Source organism: Muntiacus reevesi, chromosome 20 (assembly GCF_963930625.1).
Source record: "Muntiacus reevesi chromosome 20, mMunRee1.1, whole genome shotgun sequence".
Classification (NCBI taxonomy): Eukaryota; Metazoa; Chordata; class Mammalia; order Artiodactyla; family Cervidae; genus Muntiacus; species Muntiacus reevesi.
Genome location: NC_089268.1, coordinates 32931193 through 32956800, shown reverse-complemented (window position 1 = coordinate 32956800; position 25608 = coordinate 32931193). Strand labels below are relative to the sequence as shown.

The 25608-nt window shown below is 42.7% G+C and overlaps 1 protein-coding gene across 5 annotated transcripts in view; it reads left to right on the top strand.

Moving 5' to 3' along the window:
• The window catches only part of CARMIL1 (capping protein regulator and myosin 1 linker 1), a 301122-nt gene extending 282198 nt beyond the window's left edge, over positions 1–18924 (top strand). Inside the window, exons 33-38 of one of the 5 annotated variants that reach the window (XM_065912901.1) lie at positions 4358–4793; positions 6538–6619; positions 8254–8457; positions 9625–9765; positions 12162–12308; positions 17906–18924. In XM_065912901.1, coding sequence (XP_065768973.1) covers positions 4358–4793; positions 6538–6619; positions 8254–8457; positions 9625–9765; positions 12162–12308; positions 17906–18042 — 1147 coding nt within the window. In that variant the 3' untranslated portion in view covers positions 18043–18924. Of the gene's footprint in view, positions 1–4357; positions 4794–6537; positions 6684–8253; positions 8458–8983; positions 9119–9575; positions 9766–12158; positions 12309–17905 lie in introns of those variants that run through there. The other 4 variants (XM_065912900.1, XM_065912902.1, XM_065912904.1 and 1 more) reach the window with 4 other exon arrangements.
• The last annotated feature ends 6684 nt before the right edge of the window (positions 18925–25608 follow it).

Here is a 25608-nt window from a genome sequence, read left to right as displayed (position 1 = left end):
TGAATTTTTTTCAATAGTAGATACTTCGGTACTACATAGGCCCTGGCTGGTTGCATCTGTGGATGTGGACAAACTCGGACACTGAGGACTGACTCTGTGAATTAATTCCCTCATTATTCAGAGGTCAACTGTATTTTTTAATTCCCCATGTTTATAATTTGATATGTCTGGGACCACACATCATTCATTGCTAAGTAGCACCGCTTTACCAGAGTCAGAATGACAACAGAATTAGTAAAGAGGCTTCAGATTTAGCCTCTGAAAAGTTCTGTCTGAATTTTCTTATTACCAAGATGGAGTTTCCTTAGAAGTCAACTCAGTGGTACTTTTATTAACAGCTTAACTTGAAACACTCCAGCCTTTAAGCATGACTTTCCCAAGTTGTTTAATCTCCAACTAAATGCAGATCCATTCCCGAGTACACTCTGAATAAGGATTTGTGTCAGTGAAGTGTTCTTCACCTGAGATATCAAATCCAGGAACTAATTTAAACCATCCTGATAAGTGGAGGGTGGGCAGGCTGGGCAGAGGGAAGGAAAACTGGTCCATTCTATAGATTGATGTGCCTTATCTTGCCTTTGCAGGATGGCGAGGTGGGAGCAAGTTAAATTTTTATATCCATAACAGTATAACTTACTGAATGTTATAAGCTTTAGGACCCAATTATTTATCTCCTTTGACACTGGCCTTGAAGGTTGACATACTGGGGAAAATTCTATTCTCTCCTTCAAGATCCAAAGTAAATATCATTTATTCTTTGAAGCTTTTCTCTGCCTCATCTCCTCCCCAATTAACAGCCCTTTGTCTATTGCTGACTTGACGCTTTTTTTCTTTTCATCTCCTGTATGCATCTGTTAGAGCAACATAATCCCTTGAGGTTTTTTTTTTTGGTTTTGTTTTTTCTTTTTTACATTGTGGGGAATGGATGAACATAGTCTCAATGCAAAAGATTCAGGAAGTACCAACATAAACTGAGCCAAATGGGGAAATCCCTCTTAATGATTTGTTTTCAAGTCTTTTCTTCCTATAGAATACTGTCCTTCACAAACAAATGCCTGGGTCTGATTTTTCATTATAACTTCCGTGTCTGACACAGCCCGTAATGTATAATCTGCCCTCAGATATTCTTGGTTGAATGAATCAAGACAATCTTGGCCTGTGTCTGAATAAACAGATAATACTGTAGGCTCTCCTCATCCCCAACTTTTGATGTTGAATTAGTGGAGCGGTCTGTGCATATTCAATCCAGATCATATGTGTCGTCATTGCTGGGGGACCTCCTCTGCCCTTAACGTCACCTCCTCTAATAAGCCCAGTGAAAGCTGGGCAAACTTTATAAGGTGTAAAACCCACTTTCTACAAATATACTGCTTTAGGAGGATTCTCTTCGTGTTCCAGTACACAAATAGAACTAGGTGCATCAATTTTCATCAAATAATGGTGGAATCTACTAGAAGTTGTGATTTGTTTCATTTCTTTTTGTTTCTAAAACCAGATCATTGTCAGTTTGCTATGTAGAGGTCCAGGCATAGGTCAAACCATCAAATAGTATGAAGGAAGTTTGAAAATCGAAGTTCCACATGCTCCTCATAGTTGAAAATGTCAGAGGTGTTTTAAAGTGTTTAAGAAAAAAGAAAGAAAAAAAAAGACCTTGTTTCTTTCCCTATTCCCCAGAGGCAATTAATTTCTATTCCTTTAGCTGTTTTTAAATTTTGTTTCCATAGTTCATAATAACTTTTTTGTTGTTGCTATTTCTTTATTTTTTAGTTTTAAATAGTGACCATAACTAGTGGCTTCTTACTATAGAGGAAGATAATGTAGCTCCTACACAGTCTGATCCTACTGCCCACCAAATGCATGAAGGCAAACACACACACACTTTTCTATTTTTTCATCTTTTTCTTATCCGTCCCTGCCTCAACTCTTTGAGATTTTCTCAGTCTTATCTTCTAATCTTGAGTTTTCCATTTCCACTATCACATTTTTCATCTTAGCTATGTCATAACTGTTGGTTACATCAGTATGTAATGTTTACTTCATTATAAGCATGTAAATGTTCATAGCTGGGTTATATAATATGCCGTAATTATATTTCCTTTCCTTTACAACTTTGTATTTTCCCTAGAGTTAATAATTGTCCCCTTTTGCATTTGCTTAGTTTTCTGTATCGCTGTCACTGACATACCTTCTAAATCTCTGTAAAGGTATGAATGTTCTCTCAATTTCCTGCCATCTTCTCAGTTTCATCTTCCTGGGCACATACTTCACTACTGTCTGACCAGCCTGGGCTTTAGGTCTGGTCCCCTGTTGTCCTCCTGGGATCCCCACCTCACCATCTGCTGGGGGTCTCTCCTCACTCATTCCTGTGTCTTTCCTGTTTCCTTTGGCCGGATTATCCTCTTCCTTACTTCACTCTTGTTTTGGGGCAGCACCTCCTCTGGTTACTTGCTGAAGAAGGAAGCACAGGAGGTGAGTTTCTGAAACTCATATGTCTTGCATTTTGGTTAATACTGTGACAGCTACAGAACTTTAGATTGGAATCCATCTTTCTTTAGAATTTTGAAAACCTGGTCCCCTTATCCTCTTACTTCTAATGTTGCTCTAAGAATCCAATGTCATCTTGAGTCCTCATCCTTTGTTTGTGGCTTGCTTTTCTGCTTCTCAGAAAGTATTTGGGATCTTCTCTCTGTTCTTAGTATATTGACATCTTATGATGATGTCATAGATCATGTGGGTTTTTTCCATCTTGTTTTGTTAAAACCCATTTGTAAGGCACTCATGAGCTATTTCAATCTGGAAATTTGGGTCCTTTTGGTTCTGGAATTTTTCTTGAATTATTTTTCATAATTGCTTTGCTTCCTTTTTCTCTATATTCTTTTACTTAAACTTCTATTATTCAAACTGTATTTCTTCTCTTTTTTTTTTTAACTGTTTCTCTTCTGTTTTTTCATCTTTCTCTTACCCCTCCCTGCCTCAGCTTTCTGGGAGATTTTCTCAGTCTTATCTTCCAACCTTGAGTTTTCCATTTCTGTTAGCAGATTTTTCTATTATTCTTGTTTCATGGAGTTTATTAACACATATACCTCCTGTATACATGGGAGATACCCAGAAACACTGAGTAACTCCTTGAAATGGCCCACAGCACCACATTAAATACCAACTTCAGCTAAAGACAGAAGAAAGAGTTTGGAGAGGTTATCGTAAACCAGGAAAATAAGGGGTAAGGTTGTTATTGCAGGTTTAGGTCCCGGCCCTTCTCTGTGGATAAATTTCTAGGGATCCTAGTCATCCTGCTTCTCCTGGTATGGAGAGGTACACACCCTTACACATGGTGATTTTCTGTATAAATGTGTATTTCTCTTACAGAAGAGAAATTTCCCTTGTGTCTGCTGTTTCTTAAAAATAACCAGTCTAAAATAATCCTATGCCATAGGCATATTATGGGATGGCACATTCTGTTTACCTTCACCTGAAATCCATTTGCTTCTGGGCCTTCCCAACTAATACTTCAGGGCTCAGCTTTCCGAGATTTATGAAGTCAGTTTCCACTCCTAACTGTTTTGGCTTCCAAACTATTGCTTTTTCTCCTCTCCGGGGCTTAGGCCTTTTTCCTTTTTTAAAAAAATTCTCTTGCTGGGATTTCCTGGGGACTCAGAGGAGCTACATGGGTACCTTCCAGTTCTAAGTGAAAGGTTCTCATGATACTTCGCATTCAGTCCAAATCATTTACTTTCTCCCCATCCATTTCCCAAGTTTCTGAATGTTCAGAATATTCTGAAAAACCTCTCCCAAAGCTCACTGGCTGCTTTTTCATGTCATTGCCTCTTTCCGTGGTATTACATTTCTTTTGGTTTTGAATAGTGCTTTTTAATTTTATATTTTATTTTTACATTTAAGCAAGAATCTGGATCTTGGTTTGAGTTGAGCACTTAGGGCAGGATTTCAGATGTTATCTAATGATTGTGGAGGGATTACAGGCACTTAAGGGGAAATCTGGGCCTTTCCAGCGCCCTCCAAATTAAATAAGGCAGTCAGCCATCTATGCTGTGAGTGGAGCTACCTCTTCTAAAAGTTGTTATGAGTGGAGAGGCACTTGACTAGAGCATTTAAACAGAAAAATTCACCTCTGCTCTCAGTCCTCCCAATAATACCTTCAGATTCTCATTCTTAATATTTATGTGCGTCAGTTTCCTCACCCGTGGATATGATGATATTCAACCTTCCTGTTTCCAAGTCAAGTTTTTAAAATGTTTCAGAATTGTTGCTATATAAGCAGCCGTCTCCCTAGTTCTATTTTGAGTGACTTGCTGAAGTTTTAATTACAGTAAACCCAACAGGATTTTTTTTTTAATCACAGGCGATGGTCAGCAAGGGGCTCAGAGTCCCACGAGCTTAGTGAAGGAGGAGATGAGAAGAAAAAACGCGACTTTAGGAAAACTGGCTTTCTCAATTTAATCAAACCCCGGACCAAACCTGAGCGGTCCTCCACACTCTTGACAGCAGAAGAACTCTCCTCCCCCAAGGCGGGAGTCAGAAGTCCAGCTGTGGATGCCCCCAGGAAGGACACGAAGCCAGCCGAGCACAACGGCAGTGCTGATCGGACGGAGGAGATCAAAACACCCGACTCCCTGGAAGAAAGTCAAGGGGAAGACGTGGGGAAGGTGGACCGGAGTGAGAGCAAGGGCAGCCCCCAGGGCGGGCGAAGGTACGGGGTCCAGATGATGGGCAGCGGGCTGCTGGCAGAGATGAAAGCCAAGCAGGAGATGAAAGCCAAGGCCGCTTGCTCGCTGAAGGTAAGGGAGGGGGTCTCTTGACTTGCTTGCCTTTGTCATTTTTGTCTCCACGCAGTTTTTATGGGCAAGACAGGTACAGGAAAACAGCCTATGAGTTTAATAAAAATCTCCAAACCAATAGCTCTTTCCTAAAGGACGCAGAGCACAGACAGGACCTGGCCATGTTTTTCCACCATCACTAGGGTCATGCGCCCCTGAAGAGCCTCAGGCTTGGAAGGTCGGGCAGCAGCTGAAGGTCCACATCTCACCTGCCCAGGTGCTCCTGTGCCTGTCACAAACACGTGACAGGTGTGCCAAGGACGTGCTCCACTCTGGGGAAAGTGTAGAATCCAAACGGAGACCCAAGGGCCACTGGAGATAGCAGAACTGACAGGCAAATAAAATGATTGAAACCAGATTCTAGTTCTATCCAGGGAGATGTTTTCCAGTTATTTCCAGAGTTTATGTCCTTTTCCAAACCTGAAAGTTCTTTGCTAAATTCAAAGTTTAAAAGGCAAAGTATTCTGTTAGAATTAATTGAATACTTGACCATGGAGATGTGTTGCTATGAAGACACACTTTATCATTTAAAAACTGCTGAGTACCCCCAATGCGATGGACGTGAGTTTGAGTAGGCTCCGGGAGTTGGTGATGGACAGGGAAGCCTGACGTGCTGCAGTCCATGAGGTCGCAAAGAGTCGGACGTGACTAAGCGACTGAACTGAACTAAGTACCCCCCAAATCTGACTTCATGCATGACTTATTTCTGAACCTCTATTAATATAAAGTGTAAGTTGTGTATTTTTCTTCCCTTTTTTACCTCTATATTTTTCCTGTCCTCAGCTACTTGAGGGTTAGGCCCTTATCATGATTAACAATTAATTAAGATGAATATATTCATTTAACTCAGGTTTTGGTGTCTGTGCACTATTTTGAGCTCTTTATGTTTATAAAACTGGGTTCTCCAACTTTATTTGAAGTATCAGAATAAAACAGTTCATCTTAATTAACTCTTGATTTTCAGAAAGTAAGTGGTTATACCAGGACACAGAGGGCTTGTTTTATATTACTTCTAAAGATATTGATTATTGTTTCATTAAATCCTGCATTCCACATGATTTTACAGCTGTTCACCATAGTTCTTCCACCAGCACCACCACCGTTCTCTGGCAATTTTCTACTTACAGATCCCTCCTAACTCACTCATTAGCTCTCAGAAGAGAGTTGGGATAAAACTATATTCTGTTAATTCAACAAATGAGGCACGATGTGGCCTTCACTGGCCAGAATTCTGAGTAAATACTGTGACCACATCTTCGGTGAGTCAGATCCCCTAGGAAATGTTTACATTTTAGTCTGTTTTATAGACTTCCTTTACAACAAGGAATGTGCTGTTTTGACTAATGAGCTGTTTATCACTGTTTCCATCGATGAACATAGCTGTCTTTTGGTAGAAAAATGGGAAGTGCTGGAGGGTTTTTCTTCTTTGTGCGTTGGATTTGATAAATAGGTGGGCTCCAAGTGACAAAATTCTTCTGGTTTAAGTTGCTCAAGACATACACCAGTGATCTTAGAGCACCATCTAGTGTTTCCTATAGCATTGTCTCAGCAGCAGAGCCTCAGGGAGACGAAGTCAGGCACAGTCAATGTCATGGCAGGAGAGTTAAGGAGCCATTATTTGTTGCCACTTATGATCTGCTTTGTTCTTTCTCTTGACACTTTAAATAACTATGCACTTTTGTGGTGGGGTGCTTGAATTTTTTAGAAACTTGGGAACGATGCTGTCTCCCCGGATTCTTCCAGCCTGGCCTTGAGCAGCACAGAACGGTCGGATGGAAGCGGGGCTGGTAAGTCAGGCCACTGCCATCACTCCCTTAGGACAAACTATTACCTTCTGGTCCCAGGAGTCACATGTGATTGACAGAAGGGAAATAAAGATGAAGAGCAAGAATGGACCTTGACTTTCCCTAGAAGACTACAGCCCTTCACCTGCCCCAGCTCCACTTAGGGTGCATTCCCACCACAATAACCTAGCACCTAGATAAGGCACCTTTCCTGATTCCACAAAGGGAAGAGATTCCACTAAGAAGAACTCCTAAACTGGGGGCATTTGGGGAGGGGAAAAAGAGAGGGGGCATGGCTGATGAAATTTGTTATTATTGTTGTGGAATTGACTTAGACCACTGAGTTAGTTCCAGGTGCACACCATGGTGATTTGATATTTCTGTTACAAAGTGATCATCACGGCAAGTCTAGTTACCATTTGTCACCATATGAAGTTATTACAATGTTAGTGACTGTATTCCTTCCCCAGGCTGTACATTTCATCCCTGTGGTATACTTATTTTGTCTCTGGAAGTTTGTGTCTCTTAATCTCCCTCACCCCTCTACCCCTCTGGTAACCACTGCTTCTTTCCTGTATCCATGAGTCTGTTTTGCTGATGTTTTTTTAAAAATAAGCCATATATAGTATATAGCATGGAGCCCCTTTAATTGACATGAGGAAATGCTCTTTTCTCTCAGCTTGAACATCCAGGAATATTCAACATCCTTTGTCCCTTTGACTTTTTAGGTGTATTAAGAGAATAAGAGACTTTAGATGGAAACTGGAGAGTAACTTGTTAATTGTGCAGAAATTACCTCATTTTGCTGTTTGACGTTCTTGTGTTGAACTTTAGCATTTTCATAAGGAAAGAGTTAGACCATAACTCACGTTCAACCAATAAATTAAGGCAGCAGAAGGGATGGAGGAAGGGCAGGAGATGATGTTCCTGGAGTACTTCTCACGAAACCTGAGGTCTGGGGCACAGTTCTCCTCCCCCAGAGCCTGCAGCCTGAGTCCAGAGTGTCGTCCAGAACAGAGGTACCTGTAGTTGGTTATACTGAACCTTGTGCCAGATCTAAGGAAGATCTGAGTGCTTCAAATGCGTTGAGACCTGCTCTTGCCCCTGTATGCCCCTATGGGCATGTACCCTATTAAACATGAGGCTTGTCATCCGTGCAGTAGTCAGAGGGGATCAGAAGAGCGCCATCGAGTTCACTGTTTTTCTACCAAGAATCTTAGTTTTCCACCAGCATGTTTTGACACTAAAAACTTGCTAGAATAGTGTGTTTCTGTTCTAAAATATCTTTGGTGACAGATACAGAAAACTAACGGTCACCAGTGGGGAAGGGCTGGGAGGGAGGGGCAAGACTGGGGAAGGGGATTAAGAGATACAACCTGCCAGGTACAAAGTAAGATACAGGCTATAATGTACAGCATAGGGAATATAGCCAGTATTTTATAACTACATTATATGGAATATAGTCTATAAAAATATTGAATCACTATGTTGTACACATGAAGCAAATACTGTAAGTCAACTATACTTCTAAAACAGCTGAGAAATTATAAACAACTATAGACGTCTCTAAAGGATTTGTTTCTTTCACCTTTGAGTTTTACAGTAAAGTGTGTTTTTTGTGCCCGTTTTCATTTTAGTGCCTAAAGCACATCCAGAGAGCCGCTTCGGTTTGGGAACCCCAGAAAAGAATGCCAAAGCTGAGCTCAAGGCGGAGGCCGGCTCAAGGCCCCGGAACTTTTCTAACAGGCCCACCAGCCCGAAGCCCCTCCTGCAGCCCCCCAAACCCAACCTGGCGGCGCGACCCACCATTCCGCAGAAACCAAGAACTGCCTCGCGGCCTGGTAAGGACTGGTTTTTGCTGGTCGGAATTAACCCTGTGACTAGGTGGCTTCCCAAGCTGGAGGGCCTGGGCCTCCGCAGGTGGTTTCCAGGGCGTCCGGTGAACATGACTGGGGGTGTGTCTGCAGGAGAGGGCCGGGAGAAACCTGCTAAAGTGACCGAGGCTGAAGGGTTCCTTCAGTCAGCACCCAGCGCACCCGCTCAGGGACCGTCCTTGCACTCAGGGCTGTGGGTCGAAGGCAGGATGGGGGAAGCGCCCCTGTGTGCCGCTCGCCCCCTGGCGGTGCTCGGCGTAGCTTTTTGCAGGCGGAGTCCAGGTGCTCGGACCCTTCAGAAAGCCACAGTTGAAGGATGAGAGCCACAATTAGGGAAAGTGTAAGTTGCTCTGCTTTTATCCGATATCCTGTGAAATATTTAGGGTTTAGAACAGGGCTGGGCAAACTGTGGGCCTGATGTTGTAAATAACATGTCAGAGGCACACAGCCCCCACTGGTCCGTGTGTACACACACGCACACACGGAGAATTACCTTGCTGGTGATAGAGAAGAGAAAGCGAGTGCAATTCGGTTTTTCCTTTCAATTAGACTGAAACAGGACCGCCTTCAGAAATAAGAGACGAGCTGCTTTGCCATCTTTTTATCTTAGCAGGTCATTTAATCTCTCCAGTTGTACAGTGTTCACCACAGGCCTTTCTGGTCCTCAGAGTCCATGATTTTAAGTTACTCTAACTGATCTCAGTATGTATATGTAGGTACATGCATCCCCACTCCTGAAAGTACAAATCTATGTTATATACATATGGTGACCACTGTACTGGATTGGAGAGCAGGTAAAGTCAGTGGGTTATAACCATTACTTATTTTAAGAAAATCAAATGGCCTTTGTGTTTGAGGCAGGAGTATTTAGTTCACCTACTGTCTAATTTTCAAATATCAGCTCATTGAAATTCTGAAACTGAAATTCTGTCCGCAAGGTATATTCATAGCTGTAGACTTTTAACTCTTTGTAAGTTTTTTCTTTCTATTGTTTATTACTTCACTGGGCTATGAAACTAATTTTTGGCCAGAAAAACTATGATGTTTTTTAACAGACTATTAGTCATTTATATTTAAAGACTGACCCAGCTTATGCTATAGGAATCCAGTTTGATGGGTGTCTTATCTCCACAGAGGATGTCCCAGACTCTCCATCCAGTCCGGGTTCTCCTAAAGTCGCTCTTCTTCCGCCCGTCTTGAAAAAAGTTCCTGCAGACAGAGAGAGAGATGGCCAGGGCAGCCCACAGCCCAGTCCCAAGACCTTTTCCCGGGAAGGTAAGATATTTTTTCTCTGTATTAGCTCTCCCCCAAGGAGAGTCATTTCTAGAGAAAGGAAGTCATCTTGGTTAGAGTTGGTCAGTTTCTTGGATTACATTTGGATTACATTTGGGAACCAGAGCAGACTCGATTCAACATTGTTGGTGACATTGGGTCTTAAAGACAGTTACACTTTTACTCCTTGTATAGAGTCACTCAGCCCAAAGGTCTTTGTAATAGTAATCTCTAGCACCTCCTGAACTGACCCCTCGTGTATTAGGAATGCCAAAAACATTGTTCTATGACTGGGGCTTCCTAAAGGTTTCTAGGTTCCAGTGTCTCAGAAGAGCTCCCCCTGGTGGTCAGTTTCTGTCACTATGGTTCTGGAGTGGCTCACACAGGCTTGGGAGACCCCGTAGATGGTTAGCTTGCGTGGTCGTGAAGTCAGGTGATCCTCATTCTCAGATGTGTCACTTGCATGGATGTTCTCATAGCATTGTCATACCAGTATGTTTCTTTTACTTTGCTGGGGTGGGAGCAGAGCAAGATAATCCCAGGGCTTGAATGCTGTCTCCCAGAATCAGATCAAATATTGTCGTCTGTGGAGGCGAGGTGTGTTTGGGCTGACTTTTGCACCCCACCTTGACTCTCCCCACTTCTCCCATTCTGTTCAATGTGCAGTTACGTCTGTCTATCATCAAGTGTAATTGCCAACTCTAAGCCCCACCTATTAAGAAATTATCTGGAGCCATTGTCGCCCAAGTCCAGATAGCTCTCAGCGTGGTTTGGGGTTGCTTGGTTTTATTTTAGATTGTTTGATGCTTTAGAATTCTTTAATCACTCTGATTGTGACATCTTCCTACCGTGGCTGGTTTTCTCTGAGTTGAAATTAATGGAAAATGTTTCTGAGTACTGTCTGTTGGTTGAGAGTCTCATAAAAAAATAGCACAGCCTGCTTTCTTATCTCCATTCTGCAGATTTATTTGATGTGAACAAACTTCACTCACCTACTGGCTGTAAATTAAAGAAGGTGGGGGTTTTTGACCAAAGCTGATAAACTAGTCTGTCAAACAGAGAAACTAAAGTAATTGAATGATGGCTGACACTTAGTCATTTCACACTGGGTGATCAATAAATACAGGACTCAGTATTATAGCCACAGCCTTTGAAAGCCTTAGTCTAGAATTAGTTGTGGTGTCAGGTCAGAGTGACTCCCTGCTCAAACCACACAGTCCCTTCCCCATCCTACCCTCATCTTTCCACAACTGCTATCTTTGTGTCTTTACTTACAAGGAAGCCTTGAAAAATGTCTGAAAGAATTTTGTTGGTGAGAAATAGGAAGGCATGGAGGAGTAGTGAGGGTAAGTAGGAATGTTCATCTTGTCAAAAGCAATTGAAAATATGGACAGATTGAAAAGGGCTGAGGGCTGAACAAGAAATAATTGCTTAACATGCAATTATTTGCCTAAGACGAGGCCTAGAGTAACCCACCAGCCTCCTGAGTAAAAGAGCGTGTACCATGGTGCCTCTAGCATTAACCAAGATGGTGAAATACTGGATGCTACAGGCAGGTCCTTGGCTGCTTTGAGAAAGTTAGGTGTTCTTTCCCTAGGAACTTGGGAATGAATGTGTTGCTTCTCAAACATATCAGGGCTTCACAGGTAGATGCTTGATTCCCTTCCCCACGCTCCCAGTAGGTTCACACCCCCCATCTTTCCAGCTGAAGACTGGAGAGCTACAGAAATCACTGCTTTCCCATCTGGGATCCAGGATAATCTCTGAGATCATTCTGATGGTGTTGCCTGAAACTGAAATTGGACTTGAAAATATACATGAGGTCTCAGAACAGTTGGTAAATGTCGGAGGTGGTAATGTTTTGACCTCAGTTTATTTTTCAGCTTGTCCACTAAGCTGGCCCAGGAATGACAGCCACTTGCGAGCCCTCTTTTCCTTTAGAAAACTGTTCCTGTTGTCCCCATTCCTACTTTCTTGTACATTATTCATGCTGGTTACTTCATTTCCTTGTTCTGTGCCTCCCTCTGGACTAGCGTGCCCAACTCATTTCTGAATCAGGTAAACAGCTGTGCTTCTTCCGGATTATTCCATAGTGAATGTGAATTTCGTTAATCCATCTTGGAATTGAAACAGTAACGCGGGGGCCTTTCTGTTAGTTATATTTTGGGGGCAGACTCGGAGCTCACCTCATTTTGCACGACATTTCCATAATGTTGGCTGTTGAATTCTGTAGATAATGGTGTATCTGTTCAGGACCAACACTGGCGGTACCTTGAATCTTAAGTGGGGTGGGTAAGCTGATATTTAAGTTTTAATATTAATATTTTTTTAATACTAATGTCAACACGTTGATGTATTTGCTACTATAAAGGGTAAAATGGATCCCTTTTCCTCAGTAGTGCAAAGAGGAGATTATTACAAAAGGCATTCAGATCATGACAGTGGCAAGCCTTCCGGTAGAGGGAAAAGACCTTCAAAACTGTACTCCACCATTGCAGAAGAGGAAGTGAATGCAATTGGGCACAGGAGGTCACAGCCAACAAATGGTTAGAGTCTTCACTTATCATCCCTCACTGTCCCAAAGCTTATGAACTGGCACTAACAAAAACAAACTTTGAGTAACTTCTGTCCTGGGACTGGGTCAGGGATTGATCAGACAATTGATTTTTTTTCTAAATGGCAGCAGGATGGTCCTTCCATTGGGGGGCAAAAAGTATTGCTTCAAAAAACTAAAATCAGAAATTCTTACGAGGGAGGACCAAGTTACTTGGGATTATGGTGACTTGTCCTTTCAAATTTTTGTGATCATGGAGGTTGATTTTTATATTTGGGGTCATGTCTCCTATTCTCTTCCTTTCTCTCTTTACTCTTCTCTTAGATTTAAACTGGGATGAGGTCAGAAATTAAGAGCAACATGGTTACCTTTAGAGAATGTTAGCCAAACACCTTACCTTGTACTCTTCTAGCAAAGGATACAGGTAATCTTTTAGTGGACACTTTGTAACCCTGTAGGAAGAAAGGAAAAGTACCAGTTTACTTTTGAATCTCCTATATTATTTTACAACAGTTACCCAGTAAGTGTCTTCCAATTTTGACACTGTATACATCCTGTAAATTTCTGTTCAGGTAAGGACGTTCCCAGGAAATGGATTTTAAATCAGCTTTTATCTCCAGTGCGAAATTTTAGAATAAGCACTGCTGACTCAGAGAGGAAATGGCTTTTCTATGACTAAGTATTCATCATCTCCCTGGTTAATAGCTTTTTATAAATATGACTTAAAGTCTTATAAGAGATATTAAATATTTTGATATCTGAAGCTTGTTTAAGGGATTTCTTCCCTTGGAATAGGCTCTCCCCCGCCCCCCCCCCCGCCCCCGTTATACCATCTGATAAAGTAACATATGAGGGTAGGTGGCTCCAGGGATAAAGTATCCACAGTCTAGCCATAATCCCACACCCCTTACCGCCTCTTCAGAAAGCATCACAGAAGGCAGGGCAGTGGAAGTGAACTTAAAATAGGGATAATTTCCATTTATTGAAAAAGGCTAAACCATTCTCAAACCTTTGACCTACCTATGGCTTAGTAGTCCAGTGAGTTATGACTTCTCAGTAGCAACTGTTGTCTCTGAGGACTTTCCCTGACACAATTAAAAACAAGAACAACAGAGCAAGCATCTACCAGTCTCCCACCAGCAACAGCATTGGAGTTAGCCTTCTCGACCAGATACTGTGAGATAAGCCATGTCCTCTGACTTGCCTGGTGGCCCAGCACACACTAGCCCGATGACAGGGTGGCGGTAAGGACGTGGCCCACTGCATAAAGAAAGCCACCTTCTGTTTGGGCCGGGCAGCACCTGCCCTAGAGGAAAACAACTGACTTGTTTTTTAAAGGGTTTCCTGTGGTAGGTGTGTTCATAGTCTCACAGTTACATAGCTTGTCTCTGCAAGAGATTTTTCAATATTTTCAAGAAAGTCTGTTATCTTCAAATCATATAAATTACAATAAGACATTTTCTGAAAAAAAGAATTTATAGTAAATCAGAAGCTCTATATTGCCTCTTTTGATAAGGACACCCAAGGTTACCCAGATGTTGCTAGATTTTGGAAATTTACATTTGAACTGTGGCATCAGTTGACTTATAATCATTTGTTGTTAACAAAGAACCCTTCATGCAAATAACGTTCATTTTTCAAGAGACCACCAACAGCTCTTTATACAACACATGGATGAAGAGCCCACCTGCCATACCACACTGATCCATCCAGTGAGGTTCTGAGTTAGAGTAAAAATAAGATGAAGCCAGATCCTAGAAAGGCCAGAAATTCTGTCTCTCTGATTTTTTTTTTTTTTTTTTTTGATGACCTCTTTGGTTTAAAACTCTCATTGTGATGGGCTACGTCAAATTTTGATGGAATTCAATAGGACCATCTTGATTTGCTTTCCTGCCTAGATTTCTTGAGATATGAACCGGAACCAAAAGCATAATTTTTGGAGGAGCTTCAGTTAAAATAATCTGATGTACAATATTTTAATCTTGTTTTGTTAGTGCCTATTCCCAGCACTTGTCTTCACCCCTGAGAATTGCATAGCAGTCTGCTTTCTGAATAGTTTGTTAACAAATGCATTTAGGAGAGCAATTCTATTAAACCACAGTGTGTAGTTCTCTTTAAGTATTTTAAGAGCAGCTTTGTTTATGCTAAAACAGCTTTCTTACCTTCCTAAATAATGTCTCTGTGAAACAAACAGAAGCTATTGTTCTCAAAGCATGCTGCCTATTTTTATCATGGTTATTGTGTTTTAATTATGTGGCTATTTTAATATTGATTTGACAGGTAAAATGCTTACTTTCTTTTCCTGGAAGTATTTGTAATTACATCTTTTGAATTTCAGATCATTTCCTCTCTACGTTTAATATAAGCTGTGATATCTTCATTAGAGTATGTCCTATTTTCTTGAAGAAAAGAGTTGGTTTTGACTAATAATCTGTAACCCAGTGCTATGTTCCCCATTTTTCACCAGATCTGGGTTCTACTACCCCTATGTGAATTCTTCAAAAGAAATGTAACAGTTCATTGACACTCGGTGCTTATCAGAAAATATTTCAAAAAGGTCATCATGTTTTTCTCCTGGGAAATATGAATGTCAGTGGAGCTTAAAATAGAAAAAAAGCTCAATTTTTTATATCAATCTCTAATTCTGAATTTATATGCACATTTCAGATGCTCTAAAATTAGCATATATATGTATTTGCATATATGTATGCAAACTCAGATCATCTTCAAGAATTACAGATTTCACATTTGAGCCTATCAGTTATCAACACTGAAGACAGGGTATGAATATACATGGAATGTTTCTGTTGAATAAATTGCCTGTTTACTCAGGTATCTTTTATAATTTTAACGGTACCTGGAATGGTAATAAATGTGTATAGACACATAGGGACGCTCTTGAACTTTAATGTATGAATTGTTGCATTAAAGTAGTAAAACAGTCTTTAAAACACTGTTATCAAGTCAAGCATTAAATCAGCCTGCCTCAGAGAAAGTTTCTCTGAATTAATAAGTCTGAATTCAGAAATACTGAACCTAGTTAAATATAATTGTAATTTTGTAATTACTGTCCTAATTACATGCAATCAAATATTGCTGCCTAAAGGCTGGAAAACAAATGACAAAGAACACACCTCCTACTAAGGTCGTTTGCAGTAGCAGTCTGGACTAATACCAACAAACTCAAACAAGTGAGTTGTGCAAACAGTTCCTTGATCTCACCATGCCTCAGTTTTCCTATCCAAGAATGGTGCCTTACCTATGATACAAAGAAAATGTCAGCCTGGTACTAGACCCATTATCACAGTCACAACTGGTAGAGTTAAATCAATGAAAGTGAATATTTTTAGAATGAATTTTTAAATAATGTCACCACCATAGTGAATTGCATTGACAGTCCTCCAGAAACAGCATATCATTATTCCTCTCAGTGACTATGCCAGACAAATTAGAAGTTTTGCTCTCACGACTGCTACCAGGTCAGCTCTATCACCAACTCAGCCTGTTAACTTGCGTACACCCCCACCCCTCCCTGCCAGCCTGGAGGACTCAGAAGCTAGTGTCACTTGGATGGAGACTGAAGGACAGTCTTACTTTTTGCAGGAAGATTCCTGTGTTGGATTGGTACTCAATTTCGGTTAGTCCTGGTCCAGGGTTCTTGGTTTTCATCTGTGACAGAAACGCATTTGATTATAGGAATTTCTCCATTTTTAGAGGGTATTCTTGATGTCATATCATATGACATCAATTAGACCTGGGATTCTGAGGATGTTATAACTATTGGGAAGAATGAAAAGGTTTTTTTAATCTAAGAACACAAGCTAATATAATAGATAAACAAGCAATATATATCAGCATACTTCTTCCTTTGAATTTGTAGTGTTGGAAATTTGAGTGATACTTAGTTTTAAAATGAATAAGATTTTCTAGCTGATTTCATTAGTAATGATCTGTTTTGAGGTTAGATTATTGCAAAGTATTTCAAGATCAAAATACAATAAATTTTCTCTCTTAACCCCTGCTCATAGTAAACACACACAAGTTCAGAACTTAAATATTACTACTATTAAATTAGTTTGTGAGAAAGGGAAAATTATTTATAGAAAATTACTTACCTTTTGCCCCCAAACCTGGCTTGTTAACAACTTTCAAAGGAACAAACACATTTTTTCCCCAAGTCAAGCTAAAAAAAATAAACTAATCAATATAATATTTATTCTTTGCTTTTCCCCTCCATCTGAGAATTTGCTCAAAACAGTTGGGTAAAAAGTCAAAACTTTTTTAAAAATTACTTTTTTATCATGAAATTTTATCCTTCTATAGGAATTTTGAGTGAATTCAATGTAATTAAAATTAAAATTTTTATTGTCTAGAGATCAGAATCTGGCCCTGACAGCAGGATTGGCAAGAGAAATACTTTATTATATTTGCGTTTTGCCTATTAGGTTTCATGAGCTTTCACTTCCTAAAACAACATTCTTTAGCAGATGAAACATTTAAAAAGCCAGTTGCTGGCAAGATGAGGTTTTTTTTTTAACTTAGTGCTAACATCAAAATGATTCGAAGCATCAAATGAATCCTCTTGCTTTTCCAGGACTGTGTTCCTGGTTGGATATTTAAACTTCTGAGCAGTGAGGTAGCTGCACTCTTTCAAGCCACACAAAGTGCATGGGATTGATATTTTTAGCTTTTAAGTGGTATCTCTACAATAGACTTGGTGAGTAATATTTAATAACTCTTAACAGCCACGCTGCATCTGGACCTTTCCCAAGGTATAGTAGCAGAGAAGCTATGACTTAGTTGAAAAGAACATGGGTTTTGGAGAAAGATTTAATTTAAACCCCGATTCCAAGTTTTACAGAACCTACCCAGTAGTTGTGGAGATAACAGTGATAACACAGAGCGCCTGGCAGGACACGTCTCAAAGGCTCGGTCCGGCATTGTTCTCTCGTCACTGCTTTGTAGATCCCCCATCTCCACATGTGAGCAGAATTGGCAGCAAACATGGCAGATTTGTTTTGTTTTTTTAACCTGGAAGCTGTTCCTAAAGGATTGAATAGGGCAGCGTTCATTCATTTCCACAAGACTTTATTCCATTTCCTAGGGAGTGAAACTGAGATTTTCTGAGACACAGAAGGGCCTGACAGATCACTGCGGGGCCTCCTCATATCCTGTCCTTGAAGCAGGATGGCCAACCCCAAATGGTGTGCAGAAGGCAGCGGATGGAATACCTGTCCCGCAGTGCCACCTGCGGGCAGCTGTGACCGAGGGGGTCCCCCGGGACAGAGTGACTTCCGCGTGCTCCCACCCCCACCCTCCCCTGCTGGGGTCCGCACCCTCAGATGGTCAACCGCATCTATGAGAGGCGCACCCTCTCATAGACTGGGGTTTTTATGTTGTCTGTGTTGTTTTGTTGGTTTGTTTTTGATTTCTATTTAGAGTCTTGAAATGTACTTGGATTGTTTCTGAGAAAGTTCATCTCAAACCCTCCCACACTCTGCAGGGCCCCCGCCTATCTCAGCCCCTTTGCTCAGGCCACCAGCATCTCCTTGTTCATCAACCGTAACGACTTTCTTCCCTTCCCTTCAGTGTCCAGGAGGAGCTGGAGCCAGCAGGCCCAGGAGTGTCAAGAACAAAAGCAGTGGGCCTCCAGTAAAGACGGCCAGCCAGGCAGCAAGTCCAGCGACTCTGGGGAGGAAGCAGAGAGAGAGTATATTTTTGTGTAATGGTCACCCACGCAGAAGTCTTACCATGAGGGGTGCTTTTGTTAGCCATCAGAGAGGAACCAAGGGCAGCATCTCTTTCTTCTAAGCATTTGTCTCTTGGTGCTTTTTTCTTTCTCCTTTTTTCCTCGAGAACCAAAACAAATCCACTTCTCGGGAATCAAAGCACAGGTTTGATCTTTCCCAATCCTTGGCATTTGATTTCTATGCACTCCTTCATCTGCCTTCAACGAATGCCAGCATTATCCCATGGGCCCTACTTGAATTTCTCTGAGGCAGCTAAAGGTTGCCCCGTCAGGTGAGTTTGGGGAGGTAAACAAGGTCACTGGACACATACTCCTGAGTGACTCCATCCAGCTGACCGTGGGGTACTGCTGCATGCAGCTGTGTCAAACCTGCACTTGACTCGATAGAGCGGTTTATTCTTGATGTATGCAATTGCACTGTAATTAACAGAGCACACTAATAGTTTGTATAAAGTATATATATCAGATCTTGGGGATGGTTTTACATTCTCCCATGGGGAAACTTCTTCCTTCCCGATGTGGAATTGTACATTTACATTTGGTACGGTGACTTTTGTGATACCAACAAGTGAGTTAAGAACTGAGTTTGAAAGGCCCATGGCGGATTCTACCATGCAACCAGATTAATGTATATAGTTGATTGGAATGAGGTTTTTATGAATATTCATGTTTTTTGAAGGCCTTTAATTTCTGTTCTGCATATTAGCTTTTAATGTGTGAGTAAGAGAGATACTTTGACACCTGTAAAAAATCAAAATACTACTTTTTAAGACATTTCACAAATATTCACTTACATTACAGGCTGAGGTATTTTATTCATATGTATATTTATACCAATAAAATAATTTTACAAGTGGAATTTTGACTTTCTCCAGTGATTTTTTAGTGAGGATTGGCTTGTGGTGATGAGCTTTGTTTTCTCAAAATCCAGAATAATCACAGTTCCCAGATTATCAAAAACCTATTACATCCTAAATAAATGCAACTTGCTGATTTCACGGCCTGCTCTTACCTTTGGGAAAAACATGAAATTCATCAAAAGGTTATGAGAGTCCACGAGAGCCCACTCATCAGGCCAGATAATGGAGTCGGGGCTGGAGTCTCTGAAAAATCCCAAGACGCTGTGAGATGAGCAGGACGACTGCTGGGAGACGTCTGGGAATCTTCACCAAATGAGAAGTTACAGATCATGGTTTTCCTACAGGTGCCATGTGCAGGCCCTTAACTAAGAATGAGGCTATTGGTAATTCACACCCCATCTCAGGTATACCAAACAGGGGCTCAAAACCCAGGAATCACTTTGTTTTGAGGATGCATTCTTTGTATATAGTTAGACTGGGCAGGCTGACCTTTCATTTTCCCTTAGTTCAGCGTTGGATGGTCTGGGTCCCTGTAGCACCTGCTGTTTGGCTGATGATTGGTGAGGCACGTGTCGGGTGTTGGAAAGAAGTCAGTGCAATTATAAAACGGCCACTGAAAATTCAGGAAGAGGGAAACAGACAGCTGGTTAATCAGGTGGGGAGATCCGCCCTGGGGCGGGAAAGATGTCACATGTTGACCCGCCCCGCGCTGGCCCATTTCCCATGTGCTCCAGGTGCTTCTGTTCACTATCCCCCTTCTCTCACACTGTTTACAGAACAGTGTTCCCAGAGAAAATTTTGCAAGCTTGAAGGGAAAATGATTCATTTTATCTTTGCAAAAGAAAATGTACAGAAGAATTACAACAGAAAATCGCAGGAGGCAGGACAGCCCTGATTTTTCAGTGTTACACCCATCCTCGATCCCAAATGTGTGGACTTACCTGGTGGTCCAGTGGTTGAGACTCCATGCTCCCAATGCAGAGGGCCCGGGTTCAATCTCTGGTCAAGGAACTAGATCCCACAAGCTGCAAGTAAGATCTCATATGCTGCAACTAAGACTCAGCACAGCCCAATTAAAAAAAAAAATTCCTAAGTGAACAAATCCTAAATTGAGATGGCCATGAAAAGATTTTAGACTTTTTTGCTCTGGATTAAAAGCACTGCCCACGTGTGACCCAGCAGTAGAAACCACGTGGTGTTCATTTTCATCCCGTCCCTCTTTTTTTCTTCAGAGCAAGAATGTTAACCAATGCCTTCTCTAGCTTGTTGAAGGAACCCAGTGGGAGGTCTTGGTGGAAGGTTGTAGATTGAGTCTGACCCTCATTCCCACTGTATAAGGTGCTAAGAAAATGAAGGTTTCAGACCCTCAAGGTTGTTACTACAATGTTTGGGGTTCCTAAGGTACACAATCCACTGGAAACCTGTGTTCCCAACACCCACGTCTTTAGCCCAGAACCCAACCTCTTGGCCAAACTGCTGAAGACCAGAGTAGGAGACAAAGGAGGGAAAACAAAACGGAAGGATGGAGCGTGTGGTTTTTTTCCTCTCTTAATTTTGATTTTTTTCTCTTCTGAGTTTTGACTGGACAAAACTATAGAATCCATGGTATGGTCTCTTCAATAAGTGGTGCTGGGAAAACTGGACAGCTGCATGTAAAAGAATGAAATTAGAACACTTCCTTATAATATACACAAAAATAAACTCAAAATGGATTAAAGACCTAGGTGCAAGCCCGGATACTATAAACTCTTAGAGAAAAACATCAGCAGAACATAAACCACAGCAAGATCTTTTTTTGAGTAATGAAAACAAACCAAACAAATGGGACCTAATTAAACGTAAAAGCTTCTGCCCAGCAAAGGAAACTGTAAACAAAACAAAAAGATAACCCACAGAATGCGAGAAAATATTTGCAAACAAAGCAACCAACAAGGGATTAATCTCCAAAATACACAAACAACTCATTCAGCTCAATGTCAAAAAAGCAAACAACCCAATCAAAAAATGGGTGGAAGATCTACACATTTCTCCAAAGACATACAGATGGCCAAAAAACACATAAAAAGATGCTCCCAACAACACTAATTATTAAAGAAATGCAAATCAAAACTACAATGAGATAATCACCTCACACCAGTCAGAATGGCCATCATCAAAAAATACATGCTGGAGAGGATGTAAAGAGAAGGGAACCCTCCTAAACTGTTAATGGCAATGTGAATTGGTATAACCACTTCAGAGGGCAGTATGGAGGTCCCTTAAAAAACTAAAAATAGAGTTAGTATATGATCCCGCAATCCCACCCCTGGGCATACATCTGGAGAAAAACAGGGTCTGAAGGGATACTTGTACCTCAGTGTTCACTGTAGCACTGTTTATAATAGTCAGAGCACGGAAACAATGTAAATGTCCATTGACATAAGGGTAAAGAAGATGTGGCATGAATATGCAATGGAATATTATTTGGCTATTAAAAAGAATGAAATAATGTCATTTGCAGCAACATGGATGGACCTAGAGACTGTCACACTGAGTAGTTAGAGCAAGGCATAAAACCACTGCCTGTGGTCCCTGACCTGGCCTCAGGGCCACACCGCCCAGCCCCCTGCAGTCCTCGCAACTGGTGCTAAGTGCCGGAGAGGCCGTATAACAAGGTGGCAAACCCGAACCATGGGGACTTAGCTGCCAGCCTCAGGGCCACGTTATAATGTGTTCTCCTGGGGTAGATACTGTGATGAGGACAAAAGTGTTACTGTCCTGACCAATAGCTGGCAATGGTCCTTTGGTAGCCAACTGCTGAACTTGGATGGTGTTGACCAGTTGCCTCTGCGTTACCATGGTGTCAGCACTGTGACCGGCGCTCCTGGGAGGTGTCCACATGATGAGGGAGGGGGTTTCCCATCTCAGCTGCTGAAGCAGCTCATTCACAGCCCAGCAGCAGTGGGTTTGGGAGGCAGGGGGAGATGCTGGTGTGCCTGTTTCTCATCAGCCCACTCCTGAACTTCATGGCCAACAAAGTGGATTCCCTGGTCACTCCTGATGTCTGCGGGGGTCCTGTATGTTGCGCATCCAGCACTTCTAGTCCCCAACAGTGTTTTTATGTCTTGCTCAACCACCTGGGTGGGCGTTTTGTAATGTCTTCACCTGCTGTGACAGAGACGTCCATGGTGTATCAGTCAGGGTAGCTTACGCATCTGAAGCCAGGTCCTGGAGCAACAGCCCAACTGTGTGGGGCGGCCAGTGAGCAGGACAGGACAGCAATCTTTGCTACGGAGGGGTGGGGCGGGTGGGTAGGCTGCCATTTATAGGGGGAGCTGACATCAGATTGGCTCATCCGTAACCAGGGAAACCAGCAGCGGGGCTATGTCCTTCACAGCCCCTCAGGAAATTTTGTTTCTTGTGATAAGGACATTTAAGATTTACCCTCTTGGCAGCTTTCAAATATGCAATACAGTACTATTGACCTCAGTCACCATGCTGTACATTATATTCCCAGGAGTCTTAGGGGGTCTCTGTATTAATCATGTCTTTTTATTTTTCTCAGACTCCTGGTTGGAGGGGTGGTGCATGCGGGGAGAAGGTCTGCTTCTATAGCTTCCTATGAGAGCAAACTTACGGTCCCATAGCAAACACCCGAGCAGATGGATGGGCCGGGCCTACAGACCCTGATGTCCAGGTGGAAAATGAGGCCTTTTGGGTATCTCCCCAGCTCCCTGGTCTTTTCTCGCCCTTTTCTCGTCCTTCGGCTAGTGGGTGGGAAAGGGGTTCAGTGTGCCTGGGTTTGTGGGTTCTGTGCACCTCAGAGGCCCAAGGAGAGCAGCAGAGGGTTGGAAAGGAGCACCCCTAGTGGCCCTGGGCCTGAGGGCCATCCTACCATCCAGGAGGGACCCGAGAGGCCTCGGGGACTGAACCTGTCCAAGAAGGAAAGCAGTCAACTCAGCCCTGTTGTCGAAGAACTGCCCGCTCTGGGAGGATCGCCTTGCAGACAGCACGTCCAGAACAAGCTTTGTCAGCCACTCCAACCCTTGAATAACTTAAAAAAAACAACCCCTCTGTGTCACTAATGAGTTCAGCTGAAACAGGGAGGAGGAGATAAAAACAAATAGTTCAGGGAGCATGAACATGTTAATGAGATTGATTCTTACTGGAAAGGGCAAGAGGAAGAAACTCCCACTCCGCTAAATCCAATTTTATTTAATCGAAAACTGGCCTGAAGTTAGCTTTCCAATCAACCCTGAAAGGCAAACACAACAAGACCCCGAGGTGAACAAGGGGAGGTCGGCAGATCCCAGAGTCCTGGCACCAGCAGTGAGGCACAAGGAGCCACAGTGACCGTGACCAACACATGAAAAGCAGCAATAACCTGTGTACCATGTGAGTGTTTTGTGAATTTCACACCGGCATCTTGCTTTTGAATTTCCAAGTATTCAGGCTGTGGGGAGCAGGAGTAGGTGACCACTAGCACGTAAGTGGCCCTGGAAGATAAGGCAGCGGCCAGTGTTACTACCTGCAGCAATAATCGTCATGGATTAAGAAGAGAGAATGAAATGTACCTTATTGTCTCACTCCCATTCCCAGGGAGGCCCAGCTTGGATGAGGAACCATGCAAGACACCCAGAGACTGGAGGGACGGCACATCCCCGATGACAGCGCCAGACGCTGCATTTCCACAACCCAGTCTGTCTCACTGATTCCCCGGTCACTGGTCCCATGGAATCTGGCTTCAGAGCATATTCTCTCCTCTGTGTCCTGACTCCTGAGAAGACCTGCAGTACTTGACTGGCTTCTTGCCACCAGGGATGGCTTCTCATTTGGTTTTTTGTTCAATATTTTGCTGAGCACTTAGCATGCAAGGAGATAGTCTGGGTGCTTACCTGGTAAAACAGCTCCCATCCTCTGGCTCATGGAGCTAACAATCTAAAAGACAAGACAGAAAATAAACAAGGAAGTTAATGAATGACGTCATGTCTCATGAGTGCTCTGTATGGCAGGGGAAAAGGCAGTGATGGGAAGAGAGATTTCTTTTCTTCTTACCCTATTGGTTTTTTTTATTAATTTATGCTCCCCCATTGTGGTGGGTGCTAGGAGGCACCTCCCGGATCTCCTTTTAGGAGTAACATATTTATGACTTCAGCTGCCAGTTCCTTGGGGGCTTGTCTCAACTAAAGAGAGCTGACTTGCCCAAGGTCACACCCCTTCCCTGGTGGAGCATCTGGGGGCCGATCAGTGCAGGAGCATGAAGGCCCAGCCTTTCCAGCTCAGAACAGCTGTGAAAAGTGACCCCATCTTCAGACCCCTCCACAGGGTGGGCTGAGGTCTTCACTGAGACAGCATCACTGCTCTGAGTCTCCCTCTGCCCCATCCTGGTGCCTTCCCTCCTTTGATCCCAAGAACACTTCCCAATAACCGTCCTACACACCAGGCTCCATCCTGGGGTCAGCTTTCTGGTGAACCCAATCAGTGACAACTTTAAACGAGATGAATTTAAAGTACTTCATGTAGTTACGTTTGAGCTTATTTAACAGAACATATAGTTCACATCAAATATTCATGGGGTGGACCAGAGAGAGGGCTTCCCTGGTGGCTCAGAGGTTAAAGTGTCTGCATGGAATGCAGGAGACCCGGGTTCGATCCCTGAGTTGGGAAGATCCCCTGGAGAAGGAAATGGCAACCCACTCCAGTGCCCTTGCCTGGAGAATCCCATGGAGGGAGGAGCCTGGTAGGCTACAGTCCATGGGGCCGCAAAGAGTCGGACACGACTGAGTGACTTCACTTTCACTTTTCAGACCACAGAGACCCTCTAACACCTCCGGGACTGTAAGCCTGGGATCCCTCCCCTGCAGACACTAGCATTCTATCTTTTTTCCAGGAGGGCTGAGAGACTGGAAGACCTGCTCTTCTCACTCAGCCTCTTGGCATTTCCTGGCCTGAGGGAGGATTCTCTTGGCCCCTGCATTTCCTCTAGGAGAGCAGTCCCATCTTCCAATGGCAGAGGCTGCATAACTTGGGTTCTGGAAACATCCAGAAGTTCTCTCTCAGCTTCTCTCTGGGGCCACTGCTGTCTCTCTTTTCTGCCTTGAAGAACTGGGCTGTGAACTCTTCATTAACCATTAACGAATAAATACTTACAGGGCATCTGCTGTATGCCAAACACTAGGCTATGAACCTCCTCTCTCCTTGGAAACCACACCTGGTCCTCCATTTCCAGAGCTGCCCAATGTGGAGGTGCCCCCAGAGAGCTTAAGCCTCTTGGGAACCTTTCAGAGTTGTTGGCATTGATTGAGGGGCATCACTCCCCTTATCATGAGTTTGCTGTTTCATTTCTATCCATTTCATCCCCCCCGCCGCCCCTTATCCACAATAACTTCCTCTTCCCACGGGCTTCCCTACCTCTCAGTTTTCTTACTACGCTCTATGCTGCATGCCAATATGATGGTCTTAGTACTCTAAAGTTTCTTGCCAAAAAAAAAAAACCTTTACAAATACAGGATAATTCACAATTTGTAGGTGAAGAAATCAAGGAAGAGAATAGTTTGGGACCGTCTGAAATTCCCTCAGAAAGATGGAGAAGATGATAGAAGAAGTGTAAACATTAACTGAGTTTGGCATATGCCGGGCATTTTACGTGCCTTGTTTTGTTTAGTTGCTCAGTCGTGTCCGACTCTTTTGTGACCCTATGGACT